At 30.8% G+C, this 27414-nt stretch overlaps 1 protein-coding gene across 2 annotated transcripts in view; it reads left to right on the top strand.

The window, feature by feature from the left end:
• Positions 1–27414, top strand: part of LOC111621538 (nucleosome-remodeling factor subunit BPTF-like) — a 63797-nt gene that overhangs the window by 17882 nt on the left and 18501 nt on the right. For both annotated transcript variants that reach the window (XM_023363697.1, XM_023363698.1), the window contains exons 2-3: positions 18848–18969; positions 24861–25066. In XM_023363697.1, the coding sequence (XP_023219465.1) occupies positions 18848–18969; positions 24861–25066 (328 nt within the window). The remainder of the gene's footprint in view (positions 1–18847; positions 18970–24860; positions 25067–27414) is intronic.

The raw sequence follows: 27414 nt of genomic DNA, 5'->3' as shown, positions 1-27414 counted from the left end.
CCTATAAAATGTCTTTTATCAAGAAATTCAGTTTAAATATTTTCAAATACAATGAATTCTTTATATTAATGACTATTCAATATAGTGAACTTTCATTGTAGAGAACAGTTTTATTGATCCTTGTTATTTTTTTAATCTAAAATAGTGAAGTCTGATATAGTGAATAATTCAGCTTAGTCTGTTGAGAATTCATTATTTTAAGACTACTACATGATTTAGTTTGTAATCAGATCTGAGTAAATATTAAGTAAAGTTTGATTGCAGTTTTAATGCAGTAGAACCACTGGAATCAGTAGTGCATTCAGAGAGGGGGCCAAGGGGTCCTGGTACCTTCCAAAGAAATACTACCAATGAATTATTGGTCACATAAGATGGGAATTTTATTGAATTTTCAAAAAAAATTTTTTATCTGTTTAACTTGGTTTCTCCAAAATTAAATCCTGAGTGTGCCACTGGCTGCAACAATTGACATTAAAAGGCATACCTTTCATACTTTTCCAGCTTGCATTTATGATAAACTCAAATTTCAGAACAATATCTTTTTCAAATGAGAATGCTAGACTGAAGCAGGTTTATGAATAAACCAAAAATGTTTAATAATACTAAAATTGTTTTTTTTAAATAAATTTTTTGTTTTTATGTTTATCATAAGATCATTAATTTTTGTGTATTCATATGAGTATTTGGTTTTGAATTCAAAATCCAAAGGAATAGCATATTTATCAGTAAACCTTGTTATTACTAGCCAGTAGTAAAGTTTAATATGCTCGTGAGATGTTGCCCAAGTACGGAATTGGAGGGTTTATTATCTTTCAAATTGGAGGGTTTATTGTATTGGAGGGTTTATTATATTCCGAATATCGATATCAGTACAACCGGGTTATAAACAAATTGTTTCCAAAATCTTTCCTCTACAACAAAGTAAATGCTCGTGATTTATACTGTATTGGCTTTAATTTGTATTGTATAACTTTTTATTGCATTTGATAGTTGGGATAGATAAATATGTTAGAAACAATGATCATTTCTTTCATTAGTTTTTTTTATTGATCAATTTGTTATATATCAAAATACTAAATTTATGAAATATATCATTTAATTATTATGTTGTAAAATATATGCCATGAAAGAACAAGTTCTGAAATTTTTGTTATAGGCCTTTCTTTTAGTTTTTGGATTTTCATTAGTAATTTGTTTAATATAGCTCAATATATGAAGTAGTGAAGACACCACTTTTAAGTTTTATGATATAAATCTCTGATTACTTGCAGTTGAGACTACTGATTTATTATTGATTGATTTTCTTTCCTGAATTTTAGAAATGAGAAAGAACTTTTAAAAGAATTGAAACAAGATTTTTTCTTATTCAAATTATAGTTTTTAAAAACCAATATTGGCACATCCAGTTTTTTCTAAACATGGTTTTATATAGTTTAATTCTGAATTTGAAACTATTGGATTATATTAACAAGTAAATTTACTCTATGTTAAAATGATTTCATTTAACACTGTTTCACTTAGCTCTTTATCATCTAGAAATGCACCCCCTGCATTAAGCGGAGCCTTACTGTGTATTAAATTAAATTAATTAAAGGTATAATTAAATATTGCAGCTCAGCATTGTGATGATATCACAATAAATAATTGCTCATTTTAAATTTTACTTCATTACAGATTTGTCATAAACAAATTTTTAGCTTGTGACTTGACTTTTAGAGTAGACTTGTCTTTTGATAAATGTTCATTCCAGTTAACAATAAAAAGAATTAAGTGAAATGAATTGAGTTTGTGCAAATCATACAACTTTATTATTTACAAAAGATAATATCTGTAAAATAACTTTTTTGAATTGCAATGCATTATCTTAAATGACCCATAAAAATTGTCAAAAATTCAATACAAGAAATTAGGTTCCAGATATATGATAGAAGGTACATCTTTAGATAGCTTGTAAGATCTATTCTAAATTTTTTTGTTTTTGGATATGTTTAAAATGCAAAATTGTTGCTTAGCTGAACAATATCGACTATAATTAAAAATTCTTACTCTCCAAATATTTTCTTTAGTATAGATCTTGGAACAACTATGTCTTCTTTACGGTTAACATCTTCAAACTTATATATTCAGTCCAAAATTGTCATGCATTTTAATGCATTTTAGTCACGATTGAAAACATTAAACTGTTGTTGCAAATGGCAATGTATTTGATTAATAGATTTTTAATAAAAACAAACAACTGCATTTCTGTGTTCTGTACTCTACCTGTACATGGTACTGAATAGCTTTCAAAACATTGAGATTCTGATTTGGTATTCAACAGTGTCTCCTATCCCTTCTCTTTCAGGACAGTGCTCTGAAATAAGTCAATTAATTCTATATTATGCTTTATAATATTGCAAGTGCAATTTGGTTTTGACAGATGGAGAAACAAAATAAAACAGTAGAATGCAAAGAAAATGAAATTATAGCTGTCAACTTGTTACTAATTGATGTGATTTTAACAAACTGGATATTTGTTTAAAAATGTCGACTATTATTAGTTATCAATAACAATTAAATATTTTAATATTTTTATGCAGTGAAATAGATAACTCATACATATAAATAATTAGCATGCTAAAAACTGATTAAATCTTTCCTGAAATTCATTTTATATAATCTATACTTTTTATATATAACTAATATATATATATAAACTATTAAGCTAAAATTAATATATTATAAAATTTAAATTATTTTAAATTGGTGTAGTTGCTTATGCAGTAGACATTAAATTAATCAATAATTATCCTAATAAGACAGTACAGGCAGATCTGCATTACTTATTCATTCTCCTTCATAAAATTTAAATATCAATATCTGTAAAACAATATCTAATGTGTTTTGTTTTTTTTTTTGTCTTCAATTTTCCTGTTTTGTTCTTTCATTAGCAATAATTGAGTTCTCACATTCATTCAATAAATATCTTTAAATTATAAATATTTTAAGCATCAAATAAAAATAATCAAGATTTACCCATCTGATGGGAAGACTGTAATTCATTTTCTGTTTCTATATCTGTTTTACAATACATTTCTTATTAATTTCCAATCATTAGATTATTGTTGTCTTCTGGTATATTCCATTACTAGCTCTATCTTATAAAAGTAAATAAATTAAAGAAAGTATTCTTTTATTGAGCAAATTATCTAATTTAATATATATTGATTATATAAAAGTGCCATAATTTCTTGCTTTATAATATGTGGATTGTATGTTAAAAAAACCTTTTGACTTTGATGGTACAAATTACAGGCTACAGGTTATATGTATGAAAATACAGAAATATGGATTCTGACTTTGATTCAGAGACTGAAGATTTGAATGAAAAAAATAAGTATAGAAACATTAAATATATTAATATAGAAAAAAATGCAGATAACAAGTAGGTTGAAAGGGATAGTAAGAAGTGTGAATGAAAAGAGAAATTTAATGAATGTAATACAACAGAAAAATTGCAAGGTTATATTCTAAGATAATTTTGAGAAATATGAGTAAAGAGTAAATATAGTATTGGGTTGTTCGGAAAGTTAGTTAGTTTTTTTCCGTGGAAGAAAACACACTATTTTTATAATAAATAAATATTTTATTGAATTATATATCGACCATTTTGGTCAAATACCTGTTGCCATCGTTTCTGGTAGTAGCATGATTTCACATTCATAAAAGTTTTGATCATTGCTTACAAAAATCTGATCAAAATGATTTTTGACATTGTCATTTCAAGTAAATGTCTTAGTTCAAAGTCCAGAGGGTGGCAATGTCTCATGAGAAGAGATAGAGGTAGAAAGGTTGTTCAGACAGACACTATGTGTTTTTTGAAGGTGCCATGTATTAGATGCCAAAGAAATGGCAGGGTCGATAGGGAGTTTGCCAGAGATGACCTCTAAGGCAGCTGTGGAAGAGGTGGAGAAGGCACGGCAGATGCACAGAAGGGCTTTGTGCTGTGCACTACAGAGCTTCCGTTTAATGTGCACTCAGCCTAAGCAACCACCTCAAACACGGGCGGCATAGCAAATCATTGGCAAGAAAACACTGTCATAGATAATGGAAAGAATAGCTGGGGAAAGCCCCCATTTAGACTTTGCCACCCTGGAGACAGAGTTGAAAAGATGGTTGGTTTTATCAGTAGCATATTTGATATGGTCTGCCCAGTTAAGTTTGTGATCAATGATGACCCCAAGATACTTGATAGTAGTTGTAATCTTGATTGAGATCCCTCCCATTTTTATGATAGGAAGCCTACGATACAGATGGGGTTTGCCCGGATTAGTAAAGACAATAACTTTGGTTTTATTTGCATTAAAATTAAGCTTATGCTTATGGCCCCACTCTGTGATGTTAAGAATAATATGCCTAGCCTTGCACTCCAATTTGGAGTGAGAAGAGGCTGCAATAAGGATTATTGCATCATCTGTGTACACAAAGAGCCCATCGCAGTCAGAAATATCCAAAGGAAAGTCATTGAAAAGAAGGTTCCAGAAAACTGGACCAGAAACAGACCCTTGAGGGCAACCTCTAACAATCTTTCTCGTTATATCAAGGTTGCAGAAGTAAAAGTGACATACCTATCATTAAGGTAGTCAGTGTAGACACGAAAGATGTTTGTGGGACAATTTGCCTGCCACAGCCGTTGAAGGATCAGCAGCCAACAAGCAACATTGAAGGCGTTACTGATGTCCAGGCTAAGCCCCAAGACCCAATGTAAGGGTAAGAATGAAGAAGAGATTTGACCTTGTTGGTCATGTCAAAAATAGCGTCTGTTGTGTCCTGGCCTTGCCTGAAGCCAAATTGTTGGGGACTGAAGAAATTGCTGGTCGTGAGGTGCCAGCTCAGCCTGTTACAGAGGAGACGGTTGTAAACTTTAGAGAGAGTAGGCAACAGAGAAATACAGCGAAAGTCGTTGGGAGTGCAGATGGGCTGACTGGCATCTTTGGGAATAGGGACAATTCTTGCCTTCTTCCAAGAGGCAGGGAAGACACCGTAGTGTAGGCAGGTGTTGAGTAGATTGATGATTGTCATTGGACGGTTAGACCAGATATTCCTCACTACCTCTGTCGGGATGCTGTCCAAGCCAGGAGCTTTATGTAGAGAAAGTTTGCTGATGGCCCAGTTGACCTCAGCATGGGTAAAAGTTGGGGAGTCCTCCGTATCCAGGGGTTGATAAGCACAATTCCTTAAGTTGCTGTGAAACTCAATGTCCTCCAACTGGTTGTCCTCCAGGCACACAGAGTCCAGGATAGCATTGATGGTGGTGTTCAGGTTGTTGGTTAGACCACTACTAGAATTGAGTGTTGATAGGCAGGTTGGGTGCTTTAGTTTGTTTGCGCAGAGATGGTATACAAAACCCCAAGGATTGGTATGGGCAGAGGAGCAAAAGTTCCTCTAAGAGGCGATTTTTGTATCTTTAATTGCCTTTTTGTAAGTCGCTTGATAGTTTAGATAACTTTGTTTCAATGTATCTCTATCAGAGCCCCAGCTCCTCTGGTACTGTTTGCAGAGCCTGTTATTGGTTGTGCTCATCCTAGCCAATTTGTTACTCCACCATGGGACACCTGCAATGTTTGGTTTTCGCAGGAAAATAGCATGCTCACAAGCTCTGTCGATGGTGCTGTTTATGAGGTTGATGGCCTCGGACCTTGAGGAGATCGTGCTGAAGGTAGGAGTACAGGCATCTAGAGTATTGTAAATGCCTGTACCCCATCTAAGTTATAACAGTTTCTGACAAGTTACCAAACTTGTGTGAAATTTGACATTATCGTGGTAAAACACTACACCTGTTTTGTTGATCAATTCTGGCCACCTTTTCTGTTTGATGATATTACTCAATTTGTTTACTCGATGGCAGTACACTTTCGAATTAATTGTTAAATTGTCTGGTAAAAGCTCCAAACAAAATTTCCTTAAAATCCCACTAAAGAGAGCATCTCTCTTTAAGAACATGTGGAACCCATATATCAAGCTTTGAAACGAAACCAATTTGTTTCAAGTAATCATAAACAGTTCAATTTGACAAATTTAATCTCTTAGTGATTTCACGTGTTGTTATTCGGCAGTTTGCTTCAATCAGTACCTTTATTTTGTTTTCATTGGCTTCAACTGGCCATCCAGAACGTGGTGCATCTTCAATATTGAAATTGCCAGAACGAAATTTTGTAAACCAGTTTTGGCACTGTCGTTCTGTCAATACATCTTCTCCATACGTGTCACACAAATTTTTTCTCACTTGAACAACATTCTTACCTTTTCAGTAATAAAAGAACAAAATATGCCAAAAATGCTGCTTTCGATCTTCCATATTTGATGGGACACAAAAAATAAACAATTGCACAAAATCAAACAACATTTTTTACAAATAAGCCTTAAAATGCTAGCTGTCAAAATATATAATGATAATTCGGTTTAGAATGAAAATGGCAGGAAAAATACGACTAATTCATTTAGTGGTAAAAAAACGAATTACTTTCTGAACAACCCAATAGAATTCCAATTATCTGAGGAAATGTGAACTGATGCTATCTTAGATAATTGATAACTCAGATAACATGTGACCATAGACATTTTGAATTAAAAATTGAAAATATAGTTAAAGATTTATATAGTATCACTTTTAAGCTGCTTTTTATATCTCAGTAAATTTAATCATACATTTTTTTACATTTGTTATACCACTAATATATATAATAGTTTTAAAAATAAAAATGTGTATAAATGTGTATTATTATAGTTAGATTTTCATATGAATGGTTTGTTTCATATTGAAGTTAAAAGTAACAGAAATTATTATACAGGGGGGTGCAAAGGTATATAGTTATTGTTATGGAAAAAACATACAAGGAGAAAATAGGAAGAAAAAATATTTATTTTTATGTACAAATTAAATTACAAATAAGGAATACAAATTAATAAAAGATAAAAATAATAATAATAATAATAATAATAATAATGAACACCAAACATTTGTATTTCTCAGATTCTCAACTGTATGCAGTTGACCCCCTATAACACGGTAGATAAGTTTCGTTCTTTATGAATCCATTTTGTATGAGCCTGGCACGTATGCACTTTACGGCTGTTTGAAAGGTTTTCTTCCATAAAATTAATCGATTCCTAGACTAATTCGACTCAACATTTCCAAAATACATATATTTTTTTGGGAATAATCCGTATAAATTATGCTATAAACAAAAAATTGTAGGATTACTTACTGAGTGTGCAACGTTCGACATCGCCATTCTTAAGCTTTTTTTCGTCGCGTTTGGAGTGGCACACCAAAAGGTGGCCGTGATTTCTGATAAGTTATTTTTCTGCGAAAAATTCGTTGAACTTTGGAGACATCATTAATATAAATAATTTTTATGGCCGTTGAATAAGAAATATTTCTTTCACAAGAAATGTATAAAATTAGTGCTGTATTAGACTTACGGTACCTAATTTACATACTGTACAGATGATAGTAAACTCAACTTACTCGCCTAAACTCTCCGTAGCGTGTTGCCAGGCGGCAGAAAGCATATATATAATTATAATAAAGTTACAATAAATTAAGTTAATATATAATTATATATACAGTACCTAATTTATATATAATTAATATATAATTATATGTACAGTACCTAATTTATATATAATTAATATATAATTATATGTACAGTACCTAATTTATATATAATACTGTACAGACGATAGTAAACTCAATTTACCCGCCTAAACTCTCCATAGCATGGCGCTGGATGGCGGAAAGTAGTTCGGCTGCCCGATGATGTTTTACCGAATTGTAGGAGTTTTTTACCATGTTTGTACGGATACCGTCGCAATTTTTTCACCGTCATATAGGAATCCGAACTATAGGAACCGTGTTATAGGGGGGTCGACTGTATTTCACAGTCACCTTAACATAATTTTCATGGGTGGTCTGTCCCAGATGTTAGGTTCTCTAGAGACTCACTATGTAGTTGCCCTTATTGTTGACCTAACTGAACCTGTGATGGGCATGAAAAAAGACTCTCTTATTGTCCATAAGATGAAAAGAAAAAAAAAAAGTCATCTCAGCATTGGCCATTCATTTGCTATAATTGAAGGTTGAGGTACTACAGAATATGCACTTGGTGCATTCATGGCAAAGCTTTTATGAATTATAACAAAAGTAGTTCATTCACTTACAGGTTTATTTCAAATAATGCAGAACTGTAGTTAATTAGAATTCTACTGTATTTGGAAGAAGAATAGCTAGAAAACTAATTTAATGTATGAACAAGATGGGAATATTTACTAACATAAACCATGACCTGATTTCGTTCAGACAGTAGTAATAATTTGTAGTTTAGGTCGTTTGGTTGAACTAAATAGGAAATTGGAAATTTGAATAGACAACAAGAATAGCAATTAGTAGACATACAGTCAATTTTATAAGAATTGGTAGATTAGCAAGAAGAAAAGATAAGTAAGTGGAATGGCAGATTTGTTATTAAAGTCAAGTTTATTTTAAGCAAGAAGGAAAACTGGTCCTCCTTCTTCTATAATTATGAGTAATAACAAAGAATTTAGGAATAGTCAAATTCTCACTTTTTTTTACCATTTAATTAAATCATAGAGTAATTTATAAATATTTTAACATAAGCTAATTGTGTTATTATCTATACTTGAATGTTATTTTAGACATTTTACTTCATAAATTTTGACTAAAGCTGTAGAATATCATTTATGCATCATAGTAAGGACCAATCATTTTAGTTACTAAATACTATTTGCTTTGATAAAAGTGACTTATAGTAAGTTAATTATAATAATATAAAATTTGTTGGATATGAAATGTATATTTTGACAAAAATCAATATCTCTTGTCAAGTATGTAGCTAAAATTCATGAAATAGCCTGTACTGTTTGTCTAATGCATCTTTGTATAGTGTGATTCACTCAGGACTAAACACTTATGTGGAATATCTCTATATAAAATGAAAAGATAAGCATGAAACATGAATGGAATGATTCTTTATTTCATGACAAAGTAGTTGACCAAGCTGTTTTTCATTACATATTACTCAAATGCGATTGTGAAATCATGAGGTATTGAATAAAATAAGTGTTCATTCCCAAGAGAATTACCCTGTATAATCAGTTGTAATCGATATAAGTTTTGTAGATGAAGAAATGATTCTTATTTATTCAACAAAACCTACAGGTGCAGGTCTTTTTAATCCTTTCCTCTTACACACCCAATGAGAGATGAGGATTAAAAAGTTATGCCTAAAATGCATATGTATTCTAAATAAAGAATTCCAGAAGGAAGCATTATCTATGTATTTATTGGATAAAAGAGAATATTGTTTTCACCTGCAAAAATTGAATAATCATGCCAACTCCCTTAAAATATGAAGTTATCTATTTTTTATTGGAATGTGAAAGTTATTGGACAGCTACAATCCATTTGAGATTCTGTAATTGGTAAGAATCTATGATTACTATGATAACAAGTAATCATTGTTATATATTAATCTAAATTAATGCATGCCTAGACTTATGATATTCCTATAGTATAACTGGCAATACTCTCGCATGCCAAGAAAGCATTGAGTTTCAATCTTATTCTAAGCTGCTTCTTATTAACATTTTAAAATGGAAAAATAAACAATAATAAAATTTCATATTATAATAAAGCTGCAGGATTAAATTCAAGTGTTTTACATAAGCCTATTTTAATATTATATCAATCACATTTCTGTATTATTTACGGATTTGTAAATGCTCTGTTTTTGTCTAGAATAGAACTCTATTGCAAAAATTCTTTAGGAATACATGTAACCAAGTCTGCTCCAATTTTTTTAATAAGTTTTATAATGACTTCTGTTTACATTTCTTATATATTCTTAAATAAATTTGTAAAGATACTTTAAATTTTTTTTTTAATTTTCACAAAAATGAGATATGAGCTAATCATAAATGGATTAATTTGCACAATTCTCAATTCTTTTAACTTTAAAATTAGGTTATAGAGAGACAAATGAGTGTTTAAAAATATTCTTAAAGCAAGAGCTTTTTAATTGTAAAGATGTAATTGAACTATTAATTTTTTCACATTGAGGTTTATTGATTTAGTCATGTACTGTTGAAATGATGGTATATCTAATAAATTTATATACCAATTACTTTGACTTAGGTTAACTTGGTCTTTATGATAGATATTGCAGATTCCAATAACAGTGTGTAGCCATATTTCCAAATCTGTAAATTATCTTTAAACAACAAATGTGACACACTGAATGAATTCAAAATGTTGTTGAACTTGGTTTGCCAAAACTGCTCTGTTTTTGATTTTTTACTTTGATTGTTTCCCAGTGTAAATAGGTAATGTTATTGTCGCTTTTGAATTTCAGCTGGTAATAGAATTTAATTATTCGTTATAGAAAAAAGGAAAAGACCAGATACAATTGGTTTCATGGCATATGGCATAGCTGGAAACAGTTCTTTCTAAGTGGAGTAGTCTATGACGGAAGTAAATATGGAAACATTCTAATTTATATAGATAGTCTAGACCCCAGATTGGACTTGCATAATAAATAATAGGATTAATTATTGATTTATAAAGTTTCATAGGAATATACAAATTTGATGTTTTTAAAGTTGAACATAGAAACAACAGATTGTCAATAGTCTGTTTTACTTTGTTATTTACTCTGGAGGTATGTGCTTTAAATGTAGTATTCCAATCGAATGTGACTCCCAGGAAATTTACTTCGTTTACTGTTTGTAGAAGAGAATTTGTAGAATATAACTTAGATTCTTTTTCTGAGATTTTACTATTATTACAAAATATGATGACTTGTAAAACAACCTCTCACACAACTCCTGGGAAGATAAATCAACACAAAAAAACCTTTTTAATATCCCAGTATGAACAAATTTAAACAAAATGAACGTTTTTGACCATAAACTTGGTCTTCATCAGGCTAATGGCCAGTATAAAATTCGAAACCAGAAATTCAAACACAGTGTTTATAAATTAGTTTTAAATTCCAAACTATTTAAATCTTGAAAAACGTTTTTTACCTTACATGTTAATAAAGTGATAAAAATATCTTTACATTCACACACACAAATAATAAGTTGCAAATACTGATGAAGAAACATTATCTACTAGCTAGTGTTATTCCCATTACTTTTTTTCATAGACCACCTCCATGGATATGAAATACTAGCAGCATCCTTTGCATTAATGCAGTTGCCAGACAGGCCTGCTTTGTATATTTTTAACGCTTCCAGGTTGCGAAGGTGTTGAACTTGATCAGACATTTTTACCAATTTGGCCTTATGGAGGTCGGCTTGTATTTCAGGATCAGTAGCATAGGCTGCTAGTATGTCTCTGGTTGTATGTCGGTGGTATGTCTCTGGTTGGCGATATCATATCCGTGTTCTTGTAACCTTTTGTTTAAAGAGCGCTTCGTGGATCCAACGTAAACTAGATCCCGCTGGAATCTGTGGTCCCTAAGAGGAACCATATAGATGCCCGACTTTCATCTGTCTTGTCCTTGTCATTGCGTAACAGTCCGTATACTGTGTTAGATCTCTTATATGCGATCTTTGTGTCTTTATGCGTAGCAATTTCTTTATAAATGCATCTTAGGTGCTGGTTGTATTGCACTACAGTGCATGATGAATTCCATGAACAACCCATATGGCCTTATTGTCAGGATGGGGCAGAAGAGTGACACAAATGCACATTTCCTGGATGTCAACATTCGCCTTGACGCATGCAGAGTGCAAACCAGCGTATATTACAAACCTAGCTATGTACCAATATTTATTCCATCGAACTCTGCAGATCCTGTTTCTTACAAGATCTCTGCATTCCGAGCCCTAACTAGAAGGGCTTACACCCACCATACTAGATGGGATGATACTGTGGCTGAATTAAGCCACATTGAAAACATAGTGGTAAAGCACGGGTACAGTAGAAGCATGATATGTAATTTATCAAGCAAATATGCCGACTTGCTAAAGGCTGACCACACTCATACCTCACAGGTAAAGCCTTATAACACAAGTAATAATAACAGCAACCAATCATGCACTGTGGTGCAATACAACCAGCACCTAAGATGCATTTATAAAGAAATTGCTACGCATAAAGACACAAAGATCGCATATAAGAGATCTAACACAGTATACGGACTGTTACGCAACGACAAGGACAAGACAGATGAAAGTCGGGCATCTATATGGTTCCTCTTAGGGACCACAGATTCCAGCGGGATCTAGTTTACGTTGAATCCATGAAGCGCTCTTTAAACAAAAGTTTACAAGAACACAGATATGATATCGCCAACCAGAGACATACCACCGACATACAACCAGAGACATACTAGCAGCCTATGCTACTGATCCTGAAATACAAGCCGACCTCCATAAGGCCAAATTGGTAAAAATGTCTGATCAAGTTCAACACCTTCACAACCTGGAAGCGTTAGAAATATACAAAGCAGGCCTGTCTGGCAACTGCATTAATGCAAAGGATGTCGCTAGTATTTCATATCCATGGAGGTGGTCTATGAAAAAAGTAATGGGAATAACACTAGCTAGTAGATAATGTTTCTTCACTAGTATTTGCAACTTATTATTTGTGTGTGTGAATGTAAAGATATTTTTATCACTTTATTAACATGTAAGGTAAAAAACGTTTTTCAAGATTGTGAATTTATTAACCTTTGCTGTGAGATAGTCTACCAAAAGGATTAAAGAGACAAAAAATTCACAAAAGATTTAAATAGTTTGGAATTTAAAACTAATTTATAAACACTGTGTTTGAATTTCTGGTTTCGAATTTTATACTGGCCATTAGCCTGATGAAGACCAAGTTTATGGTCAAAAACGTTTGTTTTGTTTAAATTTGTTCATACTGGGATATTAAAAAGGTTCTTTTTGTGTTATGATGACATGTTTTTGTAGGATTTATTGTTAAGTGAATCAATTTGAAGTATAAGTTTAGTTGGTTAATTTTTCTTTGCAAAGAGACTTTAGTATGAGCTAAATCATCTGCAAATAGAATATAATGGAAGACACTGTTGGCAATTTTGATACTACAGTAGAGCCTCGAAAACTCGGCACTCGATAACCCGGCAGTCTGGATAACTCGGCCACACCCTGGCAGGGCAAAAAAATCCTTAGTTAATTAATTTTCATTATAGACAGCTTTATGCCTCATAAAGTATTTTTCTGAGGTCTGTCTTATCAGGTAAATTACTGTACACAGTGTATTCATTAATTTTCATTTTCATGTAGTAAAGACTCTATGCCTTCATAAAAGACATACTTTTCCTTTGTTTAAGGGTATTTGGGCAGTTTTTTCTCTGTTGTATTCTCAAGTAAACAATACATACAAGTACAGTACAGTATTTTCTGAGGAAACACTCGTACTTACTTTTTTTAACCCCATTCCCAATAACCCGTCATTTTCACAAACTCGGCCACCCTTCGGTCCACATTAGGCCGAGTTTTTGAGGCTCTACTGTATCAGTAGATTTTTAGAAAAGTTGGTCTATTCCGAGTAAATAAAAATTAAATAAATAAGGCAAAAGAGGGTCTCCTTGGAGTACGCTACATGATAGGTCTAGTGGAGGAGATAGTCTTACCCTGTTTAATTTTTATATTATATTTTTAAAATAATTTTAATATTGTCAATGAGAATCATTCACCTGCTCCTCTAGTTTTCAAGCTGTGCACCAGTAAGGAAATGTAGACTGAATAAAAGGCTTTCTGAATATCTATGAATGACGCATATACTTTTCTATGTTTTTTAGTTAGGCGTAGTTGTATTAGCAATAGTAATAAAAAGATTGCAGATTCTGTTCCTTTCTTTCTGATATAAACATACTGAAATTTGGCTTCTAAATCCATTACTTTAGTCCATTGTTGAAATTTGGTAGTAAGTATTGTTGTGAAACATTTTCTTAGAGTTGAAAGTAAAGCTATAGTTTTATAATTATTTGGAGAAAGTTTGTCACCCTTTTTATATATTATGGTAAGTATGACAGAGTTCCAAGGGTCTGGATATGAGATTGCTTTATACATTGAGTTAAACAAATTCAATAATTTTATTCTTACTTGGTAAGGAAGTATCTTCAAGAATTTGGTTGAGATATAGTTGCTGCCCGAGGTTGAGTTGTTTCGAGTTTTTTGATGGAATCTTCTAATTCTTTAATTGTAAATTTAGAGTCTAAATATTCATTGTAGGGATCAGTACTAGACATTAGTGGTGGAATTGATTAAATATTTGGAAACTGCTGGTAAAAATTTCTCCATGTGTCAAGTTTATTATTAAGATGCTTCACTTAGATTTATATTGAAGTGAAATTTTCGTATTTTACACCAAAACAGTTTACTGTCCTTGCTGTTATTGATTAAGGTTGATTCGAGATTTCCAAAATATTTTTTGTTTTTACATTGAGTAGGTTATTATAGGTCTGTTTAGCCTTCCTGTAGTCAGTAAAATTTAAGTCATTTGAATCTTTTCTGAATAGTTTTAAGTTAGTTTGCTTTGTCATTTTCATTTTGTAACAATGGAGTTGTACCAAGATTTTTTGAATCTATTTTGAATATTTCTTTTATCATTTTTAATTTGTTATATACAAATTAAAAATGTATATAACAAAGTTTATGTATAAAAATGTATAAAACAAATGTAGCAAATGTATAAAACACAAGTTTATAAATTTCTTCACTGTTGAAATCGGTTATTTCTAGAATGTTAATGAATCAGTTTTTGATTTAGTTGAGTATCTTGAAATATTAGTTTATCCTTTGATGTCTGTTGGACAAATTGATTGGTTTCTTTTGCAGAAACAATAAAAGTTTTGTTACTGTAAGAAAGTGATCAGATACATCAAAGGTTGTTGTAATAAATTCCAAACAATAGTTTAACAGAAATTCTGAACATATAGTAAGATCAATAGTGGATTTTCCATTATGTTCCGTACAGGTATATTCTGCAGGATAATCAGGCTTAATACATCCATTTAGAATATACATTTTATAGTCAGTTATTATTTCTATTAAGTTTACTCCCAGTCTATTGGCATTTATATTTTGATTGACAGTTGTTTTGAATTAAGGTATTGGGGCCAGTATACAAGGAGTCTATCATTTCGGCAATTCGGGAGTTGAAGTTGCCCAATAAGAGAGAGTATGAAGTGATATGTTGCCATAATTCTTATTATTTTGAAGATTTTGTTTAGTTTTACTAGGCAATTGGGAGGAATATAAGCGATTGTTACTATCATTAAATTATTGTTTGTTTCCTAGTATGGGTTTATTCATTGAAATTAGAAGTACAGTCGACCCCCCCCTATAAGATCATAGATATGTTCCATTCTTTAGGAATCTGATTTCTTACGAGTCCTTCCAATCACAGTCCGACACGTGTCAAGTTTATGGACTACGGCTGATTGAAAGGTTTTCTTCCATAAAATTAATCAATTCTAGACTAATCCGACTCAACATTTCCAAAATACGTATATATTTTTTTGGGAATAATCCGTATAAACTACGCTATAAACAAAAAATTGTAGGATTACTTACCAAGTGTGCACCATTCGACATCGCCATTGCTAAAGCTTGTCTTCGTTGCGAAGCAGCACACCAAACCGCGACCGATTTCTGATAACTTATTTTTCTGCGAAAACTTCGTTGAACTTCAGAGACATCATTAATATAAATAATTTTTATCGCCGTTGAATAAGAAATGTATAAAATTACAGTACTGTATTAGACTTACGGTAGCTAATTTACATACTGTACAGACAATAGTTAGCATAAAATCTCCGTAGCGTAACGCCACGTGGCGGAAAAAAAATATATAATTATAATAAAGTTACAATAAATTAAGTTAATATATATTTATATATACAGTACTAATTTATATATAATTAATATATAATTATATGTACAGTACCTAATTTATATATAATTTATATAATACTGTCCAGACGATAGAAATCTCTCCGTAGTGTGGCGCTACCGACGGCGGGAAAGTAGTTCGGCTGCCCGATGACGTTTTACATAATTATAGGAGTTTTTTTACCTTTTTTTTTACGGATACCGTCACAATTTTTTCGCAGTTTTATAGGAATCGTAATTATAGGGACTGTAATTATAGGGGGGTCGACTGTAATGTGAAATTATCAGTTTTTTTTTTGATTTGAAGTGTTTTGCAGAGGCCCTTTTTTTATTAAAATGCATAGGCCATCACTTGGACATCCTGGACCTAATGGTTTGAGTGCTGGTACTGTTTCTATTATAAAATTGTTAAAAAAAATTGATTTATAAAATGATTCAGATATTATCCACGTTATTGTAAAATCACTTATGTGTTGTGGCGTTACCACAGTGAATTATTAAAATATAAATATAAAATGTTCACGAGCACTTTCGGTAACGTACAGTTACCATCTTCAGATGAAATGAATACTACAGTTTTCTGTATCAGAGTTATAGCACTTCTTGAAAAAGCAGTGCAGCTAAATGGAACCCCAATGCAAATAGAAATTTTCTTGCAGTTCAAAAATGTTTTGGAATGGAACGGAAAATTATAGAAATTTGTAAACTATGGTTGCTATGCGACCATGTAGCAATCTAATTTGTAACGTTTAAATAAAGTAGTTTATGTTTTAGAGATTTCCAGAGTTGTGGTATTACATGGTGAAAGCATTGAAATATATGTTTTTCCAAATAAAAGAGTTCTTTATGATTATTGCATCCTTTCATTAGTTTTGTTTGGTCCCAAACCAGCCAGTAGTCTTGATCAAGGACTTTTCTCGCTAATTCCGTTGATGGCCGGTTATTATGGATGTTATCCTGATGTTCTGTGATGTATGATGTTAGTGTTCTAGCAGTCACTCTTATATAATAAGTATCTTCTCCTGATCCATTATGTTGTAATGGAATAAGATAAACTCCCGATTTCTCTTTCATATCGATGGGGTCGCTGTCATTAGTTAGTAATCTTCTTAATGTTGGCTGCATGGATAGCGGTAGCATGTAGCCATTTTTTCTAAACAAGTGTACAATTTTGAGTGATACAGGACCCAGAAATGGTAATGGGGGTGTGCTATCCTTAGGTCCTTTTTGTTGGTAAGAAACGATTGAGGATATAATTTATTTTTAACTCGATTCCGAAGATAATAAAACTTTGCTTGGGAATAGCCTGCTTTTATCATTGCTTTTTTGATAAGTTGCATTTCCTGTTCTACAAATACTTTGCTAGAAGGAAGAAGGAATGCTCTTCTCATAAGGGAAGTGATGGCCAAGTTTAGATAGTGTATTGTTAAAAGGCCATAGCAGGAATAATCTGTGGTATACTATTGTTTTTGTGATAAACAGAAAATTGAAGAGCAGGAGATTTATGTTTCTCTAGATCAAGGAATGAAATTCTGGTATTGGACTCTTCTTCTAGCGTAAAGTTGATGGATGCATACACTGAAGCCAACGTAAAAATGTTGGCTTCAGTGTATGCATCTATCAACTTTAACCATCCAATACCCCACCTTATACTTACGTTATGTTGATGGCATTTTAATCGCGTGGGAGGGTTCCACTGAAAACTTAAAGATATTCATAAAAATGTTTGCATACTCCATAAGTCTGTGTTTAGCACTCGTTCCGCTAGCATCTTAGTGTCACTTATGATCAAACATTTTTCCAAACTTGTGTGTTCACACATATTACATATAACCACAACAACCATTGCCCATTATATAATAAACATGCCAAGCGATATGCCAAATTCTTGAGCTATGTAAAGCTATAATTAAATATTAGAAATTAATTAATTTGACTAGAGGTAGGCAGTTGTGCTGCCATCTCATATATTTAATGTACATTTCCAAATTAAATTTTTAATTTTTATGTCCCTCCTAAGAAATNCTAAATCAAAAATTAATTATTTATAATTATTAAATTTAATACAAGATGGCAGCATAATTCCCTACCTCTAGGCAAATTAATTAATTTCTAATATTTATTTATAGCCTTTACATAGCCCAAGAATTTGGCATATTGTTTGGCGTGTTTATCAGACATATTATCTGTGAATTATTTTTTGTTTTTTTCCTGCAAATTGAATTTGCATTCCAGGTTGGCTCATTTTGTGCTAAAAGAAAAGATGATTATGATTCATGATCTTTAACAATGTATATTGTATAATTTTCTTTGAATAAATGTTATATATAAAATATTTGAGTATTTTTTTTTTTTTTTGGAATGGAATGCATTATTGTATTTTACATTAATTAATACGGGGAAAAACTGTTTCGCTTAATGATGTTTCACATTATGAGTAAGATTCTGGAACAAGTTATGCTTGTTAAGCGAGGTTCTGCTGTACTGGTTAATATTAATAATAAATATTCTACTACACCACTAAACCAATAAACCAGCAAAAGAATTTTTCACTTTGGAAAGCATATGTTAAAAGGACATCTTCAGGCAGTGTTTTAAATTGGAATTGCACACTTTTTGAAATGATCTTAATTTCTTTGTTGATGTTGCTGATTGGAGGATAGTTGACCGTCAGTGATTTGTCAATCAGTGATGGTCAATTATCTTCTGTTCAGAAAGATGTGATTTCAATTTAGAACACAGCCTGAAGTTGTCCTTTTAAAAATGGATGAAAATGTTTGCATTCCAAAGTAAGTGATTCTTTTGCTGGTTTAGTGGTGTAGTAGAATATTTAATTTTTAAATTTGCTGTATTTTAACTGAAACAATTTTATTTTGATTTAATCTTTAAATTAAATTAAATTTATGAAAAATAATTTTAGGTTACTGGTGTGACGGACTGTATAACAGAAATTGAGAAAAGTGGTCTTTTGAGTCGTCAAGAATGCTTAGGACTTGATCGTCAAGGACGTAAATATTGGTTTTTATGTAGAAGGATATTTGTGTAAGTAAAAGATTTAATAATTATATAATTTTACATTTAAAGAATATTAAAAATTTCTGCATTAATTTATATATATAGTTATTTTGTAGCATATGAGTGAAAATTATTGATTTCTCACAAAAATTATTAGTCATCAAAGATAGGAAAAGGCAACTGTAAAGTTTTTATAAATTCTGAACTGTAATCTTCTAGAAAATTATTATTTTTTGTTTATATACAGAGTGTAATAGAAAGGTGTGTAAAAAATTTGAGGGGTTGTAGAGTGGTTAATTTTGAGTTGAAACTCTAGGGCCAATTTTTTTATTTGAAGTGTTTATTTTGAGTTTTAAGTTATTTAAAAAATGTAATGTCCCTTTCTGTTTAGCAAAACACAATCTGATATATGATAAATATTTGTTGATAATTGCATGTGAGTTTGATATCCATTACTTATTATCTGCAATTTTATTAATTTGTTACTTGGATTTTTATTTTTTATTTTTTTGTAACAATACATGTCTGCTTCAGGCTGGTGGTAAGTTCCACAATTAGCCAAAATTCGTATATTTGAAAGTGTTCTTACATTATCTTCAATTATAGAATGTTATAAACATTTAAATGTAATGCTAATTTTAATGCTAATTTCCATATTTGAATATCTTTGAATAATATGGAACTTTTGACTTACTAAGTTGAAGTTGAAAGCATTTGTGTTATTTGTTTTTATTGAAAATGTTTTTTTTTTTTTTTTTTAAATAATGTCTGAAGTCTGAATTTATGTTTTTGGAATATGCTGATATGCATTTGATATATGGGCAAGCTTGTGACTAGGCACTTAAAGCTAGATGACTGAACTAAGAAACTTTCCCTGGCAGAAGAGTGTCCACTCACTAAACTTTCAGGGCCGATTGCAGAGACGTTTAGAGGCCGACGGCGGTTTACAGATTGGATAGACCGCTGTTCAGAAAAATTTCATTGCAGAGACGGCGTTTCTCACCTGCCACAATGTAGACAGTGATTAGAAACAAGTTATTTGACCTACTTTCTAGACTCCCTCGATAGCGGGTTTAGAGGGCTTTTCAATTCGAGTGGTAGCTTTGTTCGTGGAAAAGTTTAGATAAAAACAGATATCGTTCCTTTGATAAATGTTGTAAACGGTACGAATCGACAAAATTATTCATTAATTAATTGCTTGGCGCAAAAACAACAAAATTAAATACTTTATTTGTTTTAAATGTTCCAATTTCGATATTCAAATGGGTGAGGACTTAAAACTTCAATTAATTTAAATCAGATGCATTTATTTACAATTCGAGTATCGTATCGGTTATAAAACGTTAATGCATTCGGAGTCATTGTACTGTTAAATTAAACAAACGAGACAATTTTAATAATTACAGAAATCTGTTTATAGATATTAAAAAAAATGTAATATTAATATATAAATAACAACAACTCAAAGCCCGAATAGTATATATACTAAATTGCCAAATGATCGCCTAAATATCGGGCTATTATATGGCTAATTAAATGATTAGAATAAAGTAATTTGTCATTAGAGGTAGGCGTTAGGCACCATCTCTTAAGTAAATTAATAATTAAAATTAAATAAATAAATTATTAAATTAATTTTAGAATCTTCTGGAATAAAAGAACTGGCCTGGGTTTAATCCCCGTCCCGGGTGCATATGCAAAAATTCACAAACAAGACCAGAAATTGAGACCGATTGTGGACAAGGCCAAGTCCCCTACACGCATGTTAGAAGTTTCTTTACACAAAATGATCGCGCCACATTTAGAAAGGTACAGATACACGATTTCTAATGCAGTTGAATTAGCAGAGCTCCTCAAGGACACTGAACATCCCAGCTTTATTACGATCCTGGATTTCCGATCACTATATCCTTCGATCGAGATTCCTCCATGTTTTTGCAGCATCAGGGACTTACTGTTTACAATCATAGGCAATGAAGAATTCCACCAACAAGTTTTAGAGTTGTCCCACTTGATTTCTTACAGCTCGATCTTTCAATTCGGAGGTCTTACGTACACGCAAGGTAAAGAGGTCCCCATGGGCAGTTCTGTCTTCGGGGATCTATGTGAACTAGTAATCAGAGAATTAGAGAGAAAAATACTTCCGAATTTCCTCCAAAACATCATAATTTACAAACGATACGTTGACGACATCATTGTTCTCTGGAGAGACTCTCCGAACATCATCCAATTCGTGGATCAAATGAACGACAATCCGTATGGTCTCACCCTGGAGGTCGAACAGCACAGTGACTCATCGGTGCATTTTCTGGATTTGAATATTGACTTTGGAGGACCGATCATACACACCTCTGTGTACCGCAAACCATCAGACAATCCAACTTATATCCCGGTGGACTCATGTGACCCGGTCCAATACGAGATGGCGGCGTTCAGGGCTCTAGTTAAAAGGGCTCACTCACACTCTTCTACTCAAGAGGCATTAGAACAGGAAATAGAATATCTATATGAAGTGGCCAAACAGCATGGATACCATAACATCATACAAAAAATGTCGCAACGATTCGGAGAAACGATGTCTCCTTCTATAAGAATTAATTCAATAGATGCTAACCAAAAGGAGGATAAACCAAGGGTGTCAGTTACTTACAACCCACTGTTGAAATCACTACATAATAGAATCGCACGGCAAAAGGGTATCTCCCTAACCTTCAGAAGATGCCCAACCATATTTGGTATTCTATGTAATGGAAAAGACAAATCTAAGGAAGAAAGAATGCCGGGGGTATATAAAATGCCGCTTAGGGACCATCGTTTTGGGAAGGACTTAATTTACATAGGCTCAACAAAACGAGCTGTTGGGATCAGATTGAAAGAACATATGCGTGACATCCAGCAAAATAAATGTACCACTTCCTTATCAACTTACGCGTCTGATCCAGAAATAACTGCGGACTTTTCAAATGCTAAATTAGTCACCACCACCTCATATTTAGACCATCTCAAATGGTTGGAGCAGATAGAATTATGCAAGGCATACAACACTACATCACCGATCAATTCCAGAGATGAGATCTCTCTTTCTTTGGCATGGCAGGCCCTATTACAACAGGAGATTTAAGTCCGTCGTAATCCTAAAAGAAAGGAAGTAAATGGGTTATCTAAAAATTAAATGATATGTTTTGTGGGCTTAACTACAAAGTTATTCATAAAATCTTTAAAAACGATGAAAAAATATTTAAATATCTGTGAATATGACGTAGAAGATATGACGTTCACAGATATAGATCACGTGATTCCGTTCTATCTTTTCGGTTTTAAAAATCGTTCTAAACGAATATTTTTCGTACTTCGTAAATCTTCAAACGATTTTTGCCTGAAGATGGACCCAGGAGGGGTCTGAAAACGTTTGTACTATTAAATTTTTACTTCGCATAGGTTAAAGGTTTTTTCTAAGGTACGTGATATTTAGTTAAATTTCGATGTGCAGATGATAATTATTATTACACTAGTTGTTGTTGAAGTTGGTAGCAGACAGAGAATGCTGGATAAATTGCTTATTAAGTAATAATGAAGAGTTATTAATTATATAAAAAACTAAACTCTTCTTAAACACCAGAGGAAAATATACTTTCACAAAAACCTTTGTAACTCCAGTGATACTTGCTTCATATATTAGCGAACGTTTTTGACCCTATCCGGGTCTTCATCAGGCTATGTTTATGAGGAATTCGAATGCGTATGGAACAGAACATTAAAACAAACTTTAAGCGATTCAAAATTTCAAAAAACAAACTTAAGAATAAACACATACGGATCAACTGAGAGCCATGGAGACTCTTGAAATATATAAAGCAGGTTTACGCGGCATGTGCATTAATTACAGGGATGCAGTCGGGATATCGGGCGTGTGGAAGTTTTGTTATGAGGGTAACCACCCCGTAAATGATTTGTTGAGTTTCCTATTTTTGGTTGTGTTTGCCGTTTTGCTAATGAGTGGTTGCGTGTGCGCAACGTTCCGTGTTTATTCTTAAGTTTGTTTTTTGAAATTTTGAATCGCTTAAAGTTCGTTTTAATGTTCTGTTCCATATGCATTCAAATTCCTCATAAACATAGCCTGATGAAGACCCGGATGGGGTCGAAAACGTTCGCTAATATATAAAGCAAGTATCACTGGAGTTACGAAGGTTTTTGTGAAAGTTATTAATTATAATTATTAAGTTATACATTTTAAAATAGTTTTGACATGTTATTTTAATATAAGTCAATGAGATCAGAATTTCCTCTAATTGTAGTCCTTGTTTATTTTGAATAATGTTTTCAGTCTGCTTTATCAGTTTAGGCACTTGCCTGAACTAATAAGCTCAAAGTGATTTATAATAAGTGGTTCAGTTTATTTCAAAATGCAAAAAGAATTTTTATTTTATGTTGAGTAGTTAAGGAGAAAGAAATTATTCAAAATTTTTCTGGGTTCAAATTTACCATTTTTAAAGTCTTAAAAGTTTATCTTTTATGGAGAGATCAATATCAATTATTTTCACTCTTATGTTGTTATAACTTCATATGCATCTCAGCAGGTGTTGGATCATATTTTAGGTTTTGGTTTTTGAGCATATATCGTATCACAGGTATGGTTCTTTTGCCTGATATGAAAGTATTTCCACTAAGATACAAAACAAATTTTATTTAAAGTAGAAATAATTGCTAGAGATAAATGTTGAGAAAACAAATAATATAAAGATTTTACTACTAGAATGAAACAATGATAAAAAAGTATAATAAGAAAACCAATGAGGATAATGATTAAGGGTAATGAATAAGATAATGGGTTTTTCACCCATTATCTTAGTCATTAAGTAAGCCTTAAAATTATCATTAAGTGAATTGAAATTATGATATTAGGAAAAAAAAGGAGGAAACATAATTATAGAATCAAATTAGGCTAAATATCAAAATTGTACTCTAAACCAGTTTCATAATAAAATATGTTCTAGCTTAAAAGTATTTGGACCAGTTTGTTCCATAATTAAGTTATTTTAAAAAATAAAGCAATTTCATCTATGCTAAACTCTGTATTATCTTGAAAGCAAATGTATATCATATTAAAACAGTTGAAGTGCAAAAGGATAAATCTATGACATTAGAAATATACAAAGGTGCATGTTAGAAGAATGAACGAAGATAAAGATTTAATTATACTGTATGGTAGTTTTTCAATAAGTCATTATCTGATATTGTACTGTGCTAATGTAACAATTTGACCATAGAGAAATATGTTTTGAGAATTATATTGTGCCTAAAATGTTTTCAAGGAAGATGATATGGTCATAATATCATTATTTATGCAGTGGATTAATGAAATTCTATTAAAAATGAAAAGTTATAATTTTAAACTAAAATTGATTATAAAGCAATTGTTTAAAAATGTGAGAAAATTGTTTCTTTTTGAGAAGCATTCATCAAATCATACTGAACCTTATGAAGCTATAATAATAATAATTTGATTTTTTTTACAATCATTATTAAATAGATGAGATTTTATTTTCATCTTTCTTGCTTAATTATAGCTTGTAAATGAGTATTAAACAATGTTTAATAGATACTGAAATTGAGTCATAATCACCATCAAATCATGAAGTTGTGTGATAAATTAAATCTTGGTTTAAAACTTTTTAACTAAGCTACAAACAATAAATTGTGAATATATTAACTGTTTTAAGTGAATTTTTATATTTTTATATAGATCAATATTTAATTAAAAAACTAAAAAGTATCTTTATCACCAAATCTTGACACTTATAGAATCATGTTCAAATCTTTAAATACATGAATAGCTCTAAAACATTCATCAATAATGTATAAATTTTCCTTGAAAAAAATATAAAATTTAAAATTAAATTTGCATTTTTTATTTTCAGTGAAAATGATGATGATGTTTATTACTACTCTACAAAGTTGCAGTTTCAAGAATTAATGGAAGTATTAGATCCATTTGACTTTGAGGCTGAATTGTATAAAAATATTGAAGAAATAAAAGAGGACGTTTTAAGACAAATGGAAATCACAGAAAAGTTAACGTCTAATGCAAAGGGAAACAAAAAATCATATTTTGAAGTGGAAAATGGTAATTAAAAAGTTTTGCTTTTCTAATTTATATCAATACTTCAAATTATTTCAGGAAGAAAAACATTCCACAACTGATATTTTATACAGAATGTTTATTTCTAAATGTATATATAATTTTACTTTTTTTAATATTTAATACAGAAGTAGTAAAATTTTATAGGAAAAATATACATCCTATGAGGTATTCTGTAGAAATAAATTTGACCAATGAAGATTAGAATTAATAAGCCTGAAAAAATTAGTTTATAAATATGAAGTAGAAAGTAATTTAATTTTAACACTTTCAATAGCATCATAGTTTTATTCTGAGAACTAATAATTAATTTTTTAAGATTGCTTTATATAGTTATGATGACAATAAAAATACTTAAAATTGTTAAAAATGGATTAATTTTTGATTTATTTAATTTAAATACTATTTTACTGAGTTATTGCATCAATGAAATCATAGTTGACAGTGTTCTTCCCAGGTTTTGACTGGTTCATCTGATTTTACCGACTGCCCAGCTAATTAATCTGGTGAATTTAAATGTCAAAATAATGATTTTTATAAATTTTAAATTTTATTTCCATCTGTGTGAAATGATGCCGAAATAAAAATCAGAAATACTTTCCATCTCTGTAGCATAGAAGAGATCCAGAAAATCAGATTAAATATTTTAACTTTTTGTTTTTGTTCACAACAAAAGTTGATAGCCAATAGAAAATGAGAATGGTTGTGATATCTATAGATAAATATGGCAGACATAACAAAATGAAATGTTAATCATTTATTAGGAAATTGAACCTGCAGCTATATTAAAAAAGGTTTTAAGATTCATCAATATTTATCTGTCAGAATGATTGTAGAAAAGATAAGAATCATAAAATCATTGTGCATAAAGGTATATAATATGATTCCTGATTTATGACCACCTATACTTACAATGGCCAAAACTAGTCATTAAAACATATTTCAAAGTTCAAACAATTTACCACGCTCATTAATGACATGGTACAATTATTAAATGTTAAATGTAAAACTGTAATGAACAAAAAGCACTGTATACAGCATTCATGTTTCACTATCACTCAGATTCACATTGCTTCAAAAAAACTAAACAGAAATAACTCCAAAGAGCTGCTTGTCCAAGTAATCATTCTCACTTTTATTTTATAATAAGGTTAAAGAGAATTAATAATAAATGAAATAAATAAGAATAAAAATAAAATTAATTCCTTATGAAGATTACAATATTCCTTCAGTATGATGTTTTGATCTGGTTGACTATCTGCATTACTTCATTGTATATTACATATACAATTCTTGGAAAGAGCATATAAAATGTATGCTTTTGTTTCTAGAGAAAGAGAGGTTGTATTTACAAATAACAGAATTTTATAATATTGTATAATATGTGTTTTTGGTCTACTTGGCTACTTCTTTATTCCACCCAGTTTGTAAAAATTTCTGGGGAGAACACTGGTCAAGATGTTTGGAGATTGTGATCCGAAAGTTCACAAGTTGTGCAAGATCAAGTGAAGTCTGAAAAGTTTTGCAATAATATTATAATCATTTAATATGATACTTATTTTATTAAGATATATATATATAAACTAAGTTAACAGAAAGTGAAACAAAGTTAACATTGCATTTTAAAATGAACATCCTGTGTAGAACAGTAAGGAAGAGTTGTATTTTCATAGGTAACATTTTGACATTCATTGGCTTGAGACTCAATGAATCATTATTAAATACCAATTGAATTTTATAGTTCTCATTTAAATTATTAGTAATTATCTTTAAATTTTCTTTTATCAGAAAATTATAGCAGTTTTCTTTTTCTGTAAGAAATTGATTTTCTGTTATTAAAATCATTTTGGTTATAAATATCAGCTAATTTGTAACTATATGGTTTACATCTCATTGATAGTTATTTCTAACTTGTTTGTTTAAGTGAAATAATAATCATTGAATCAAAAGTTTATTCATTGAAAATGTTCAATCATAAGTCACATCTTTCAATTAATAAAGCATTATAAAACTGATTAATTTAAAAAATATTTATTATTTAACAATATTAAAAAATGTGAAATATTTGTAAGATTTTTATGAATGTTAGTTTTCTAATAATGCTTTATGTCAGTTCACTTGCTTTAACTGAAGTTTCTTAACATATTTTAATTATAATACATATAAATAACTACATTAGATTTATTCTTTTAACATTTATAACAACATATTAAACATTTATTATTAATATATATTGATGATAATCTGAATAAGGCTATAAGTTTTTTCTTGTTAAAATAAGTTTTGTTTTATTTTAATTCAAGCTGTATTATTTTATAGAAAGTTATTTAATA

The sequence above is a fragment of the Centruroides sculpturatus genome, unplaced genomic scaffold (genome assembly GCF_000671375.1).
Source record: "Centruroides sculpturatus isolate CEXI.00-Female unplaced genomic scaffold, Cexi_2.0 scaffold272, whole genome shotgun sequence".
Classification (NCBI taxonomy): Eukaryota; Metazoa; Arthropoda; class Arachnida; order Scorpiones; family Buthidae; genus Centruroides; species Centruroides sculpturatus.
The sequence above is the reverse complement of the archived record's forward strand: the minus strand, read 5'-3'. Positions and strand labels throughout refer to the sequence as shown.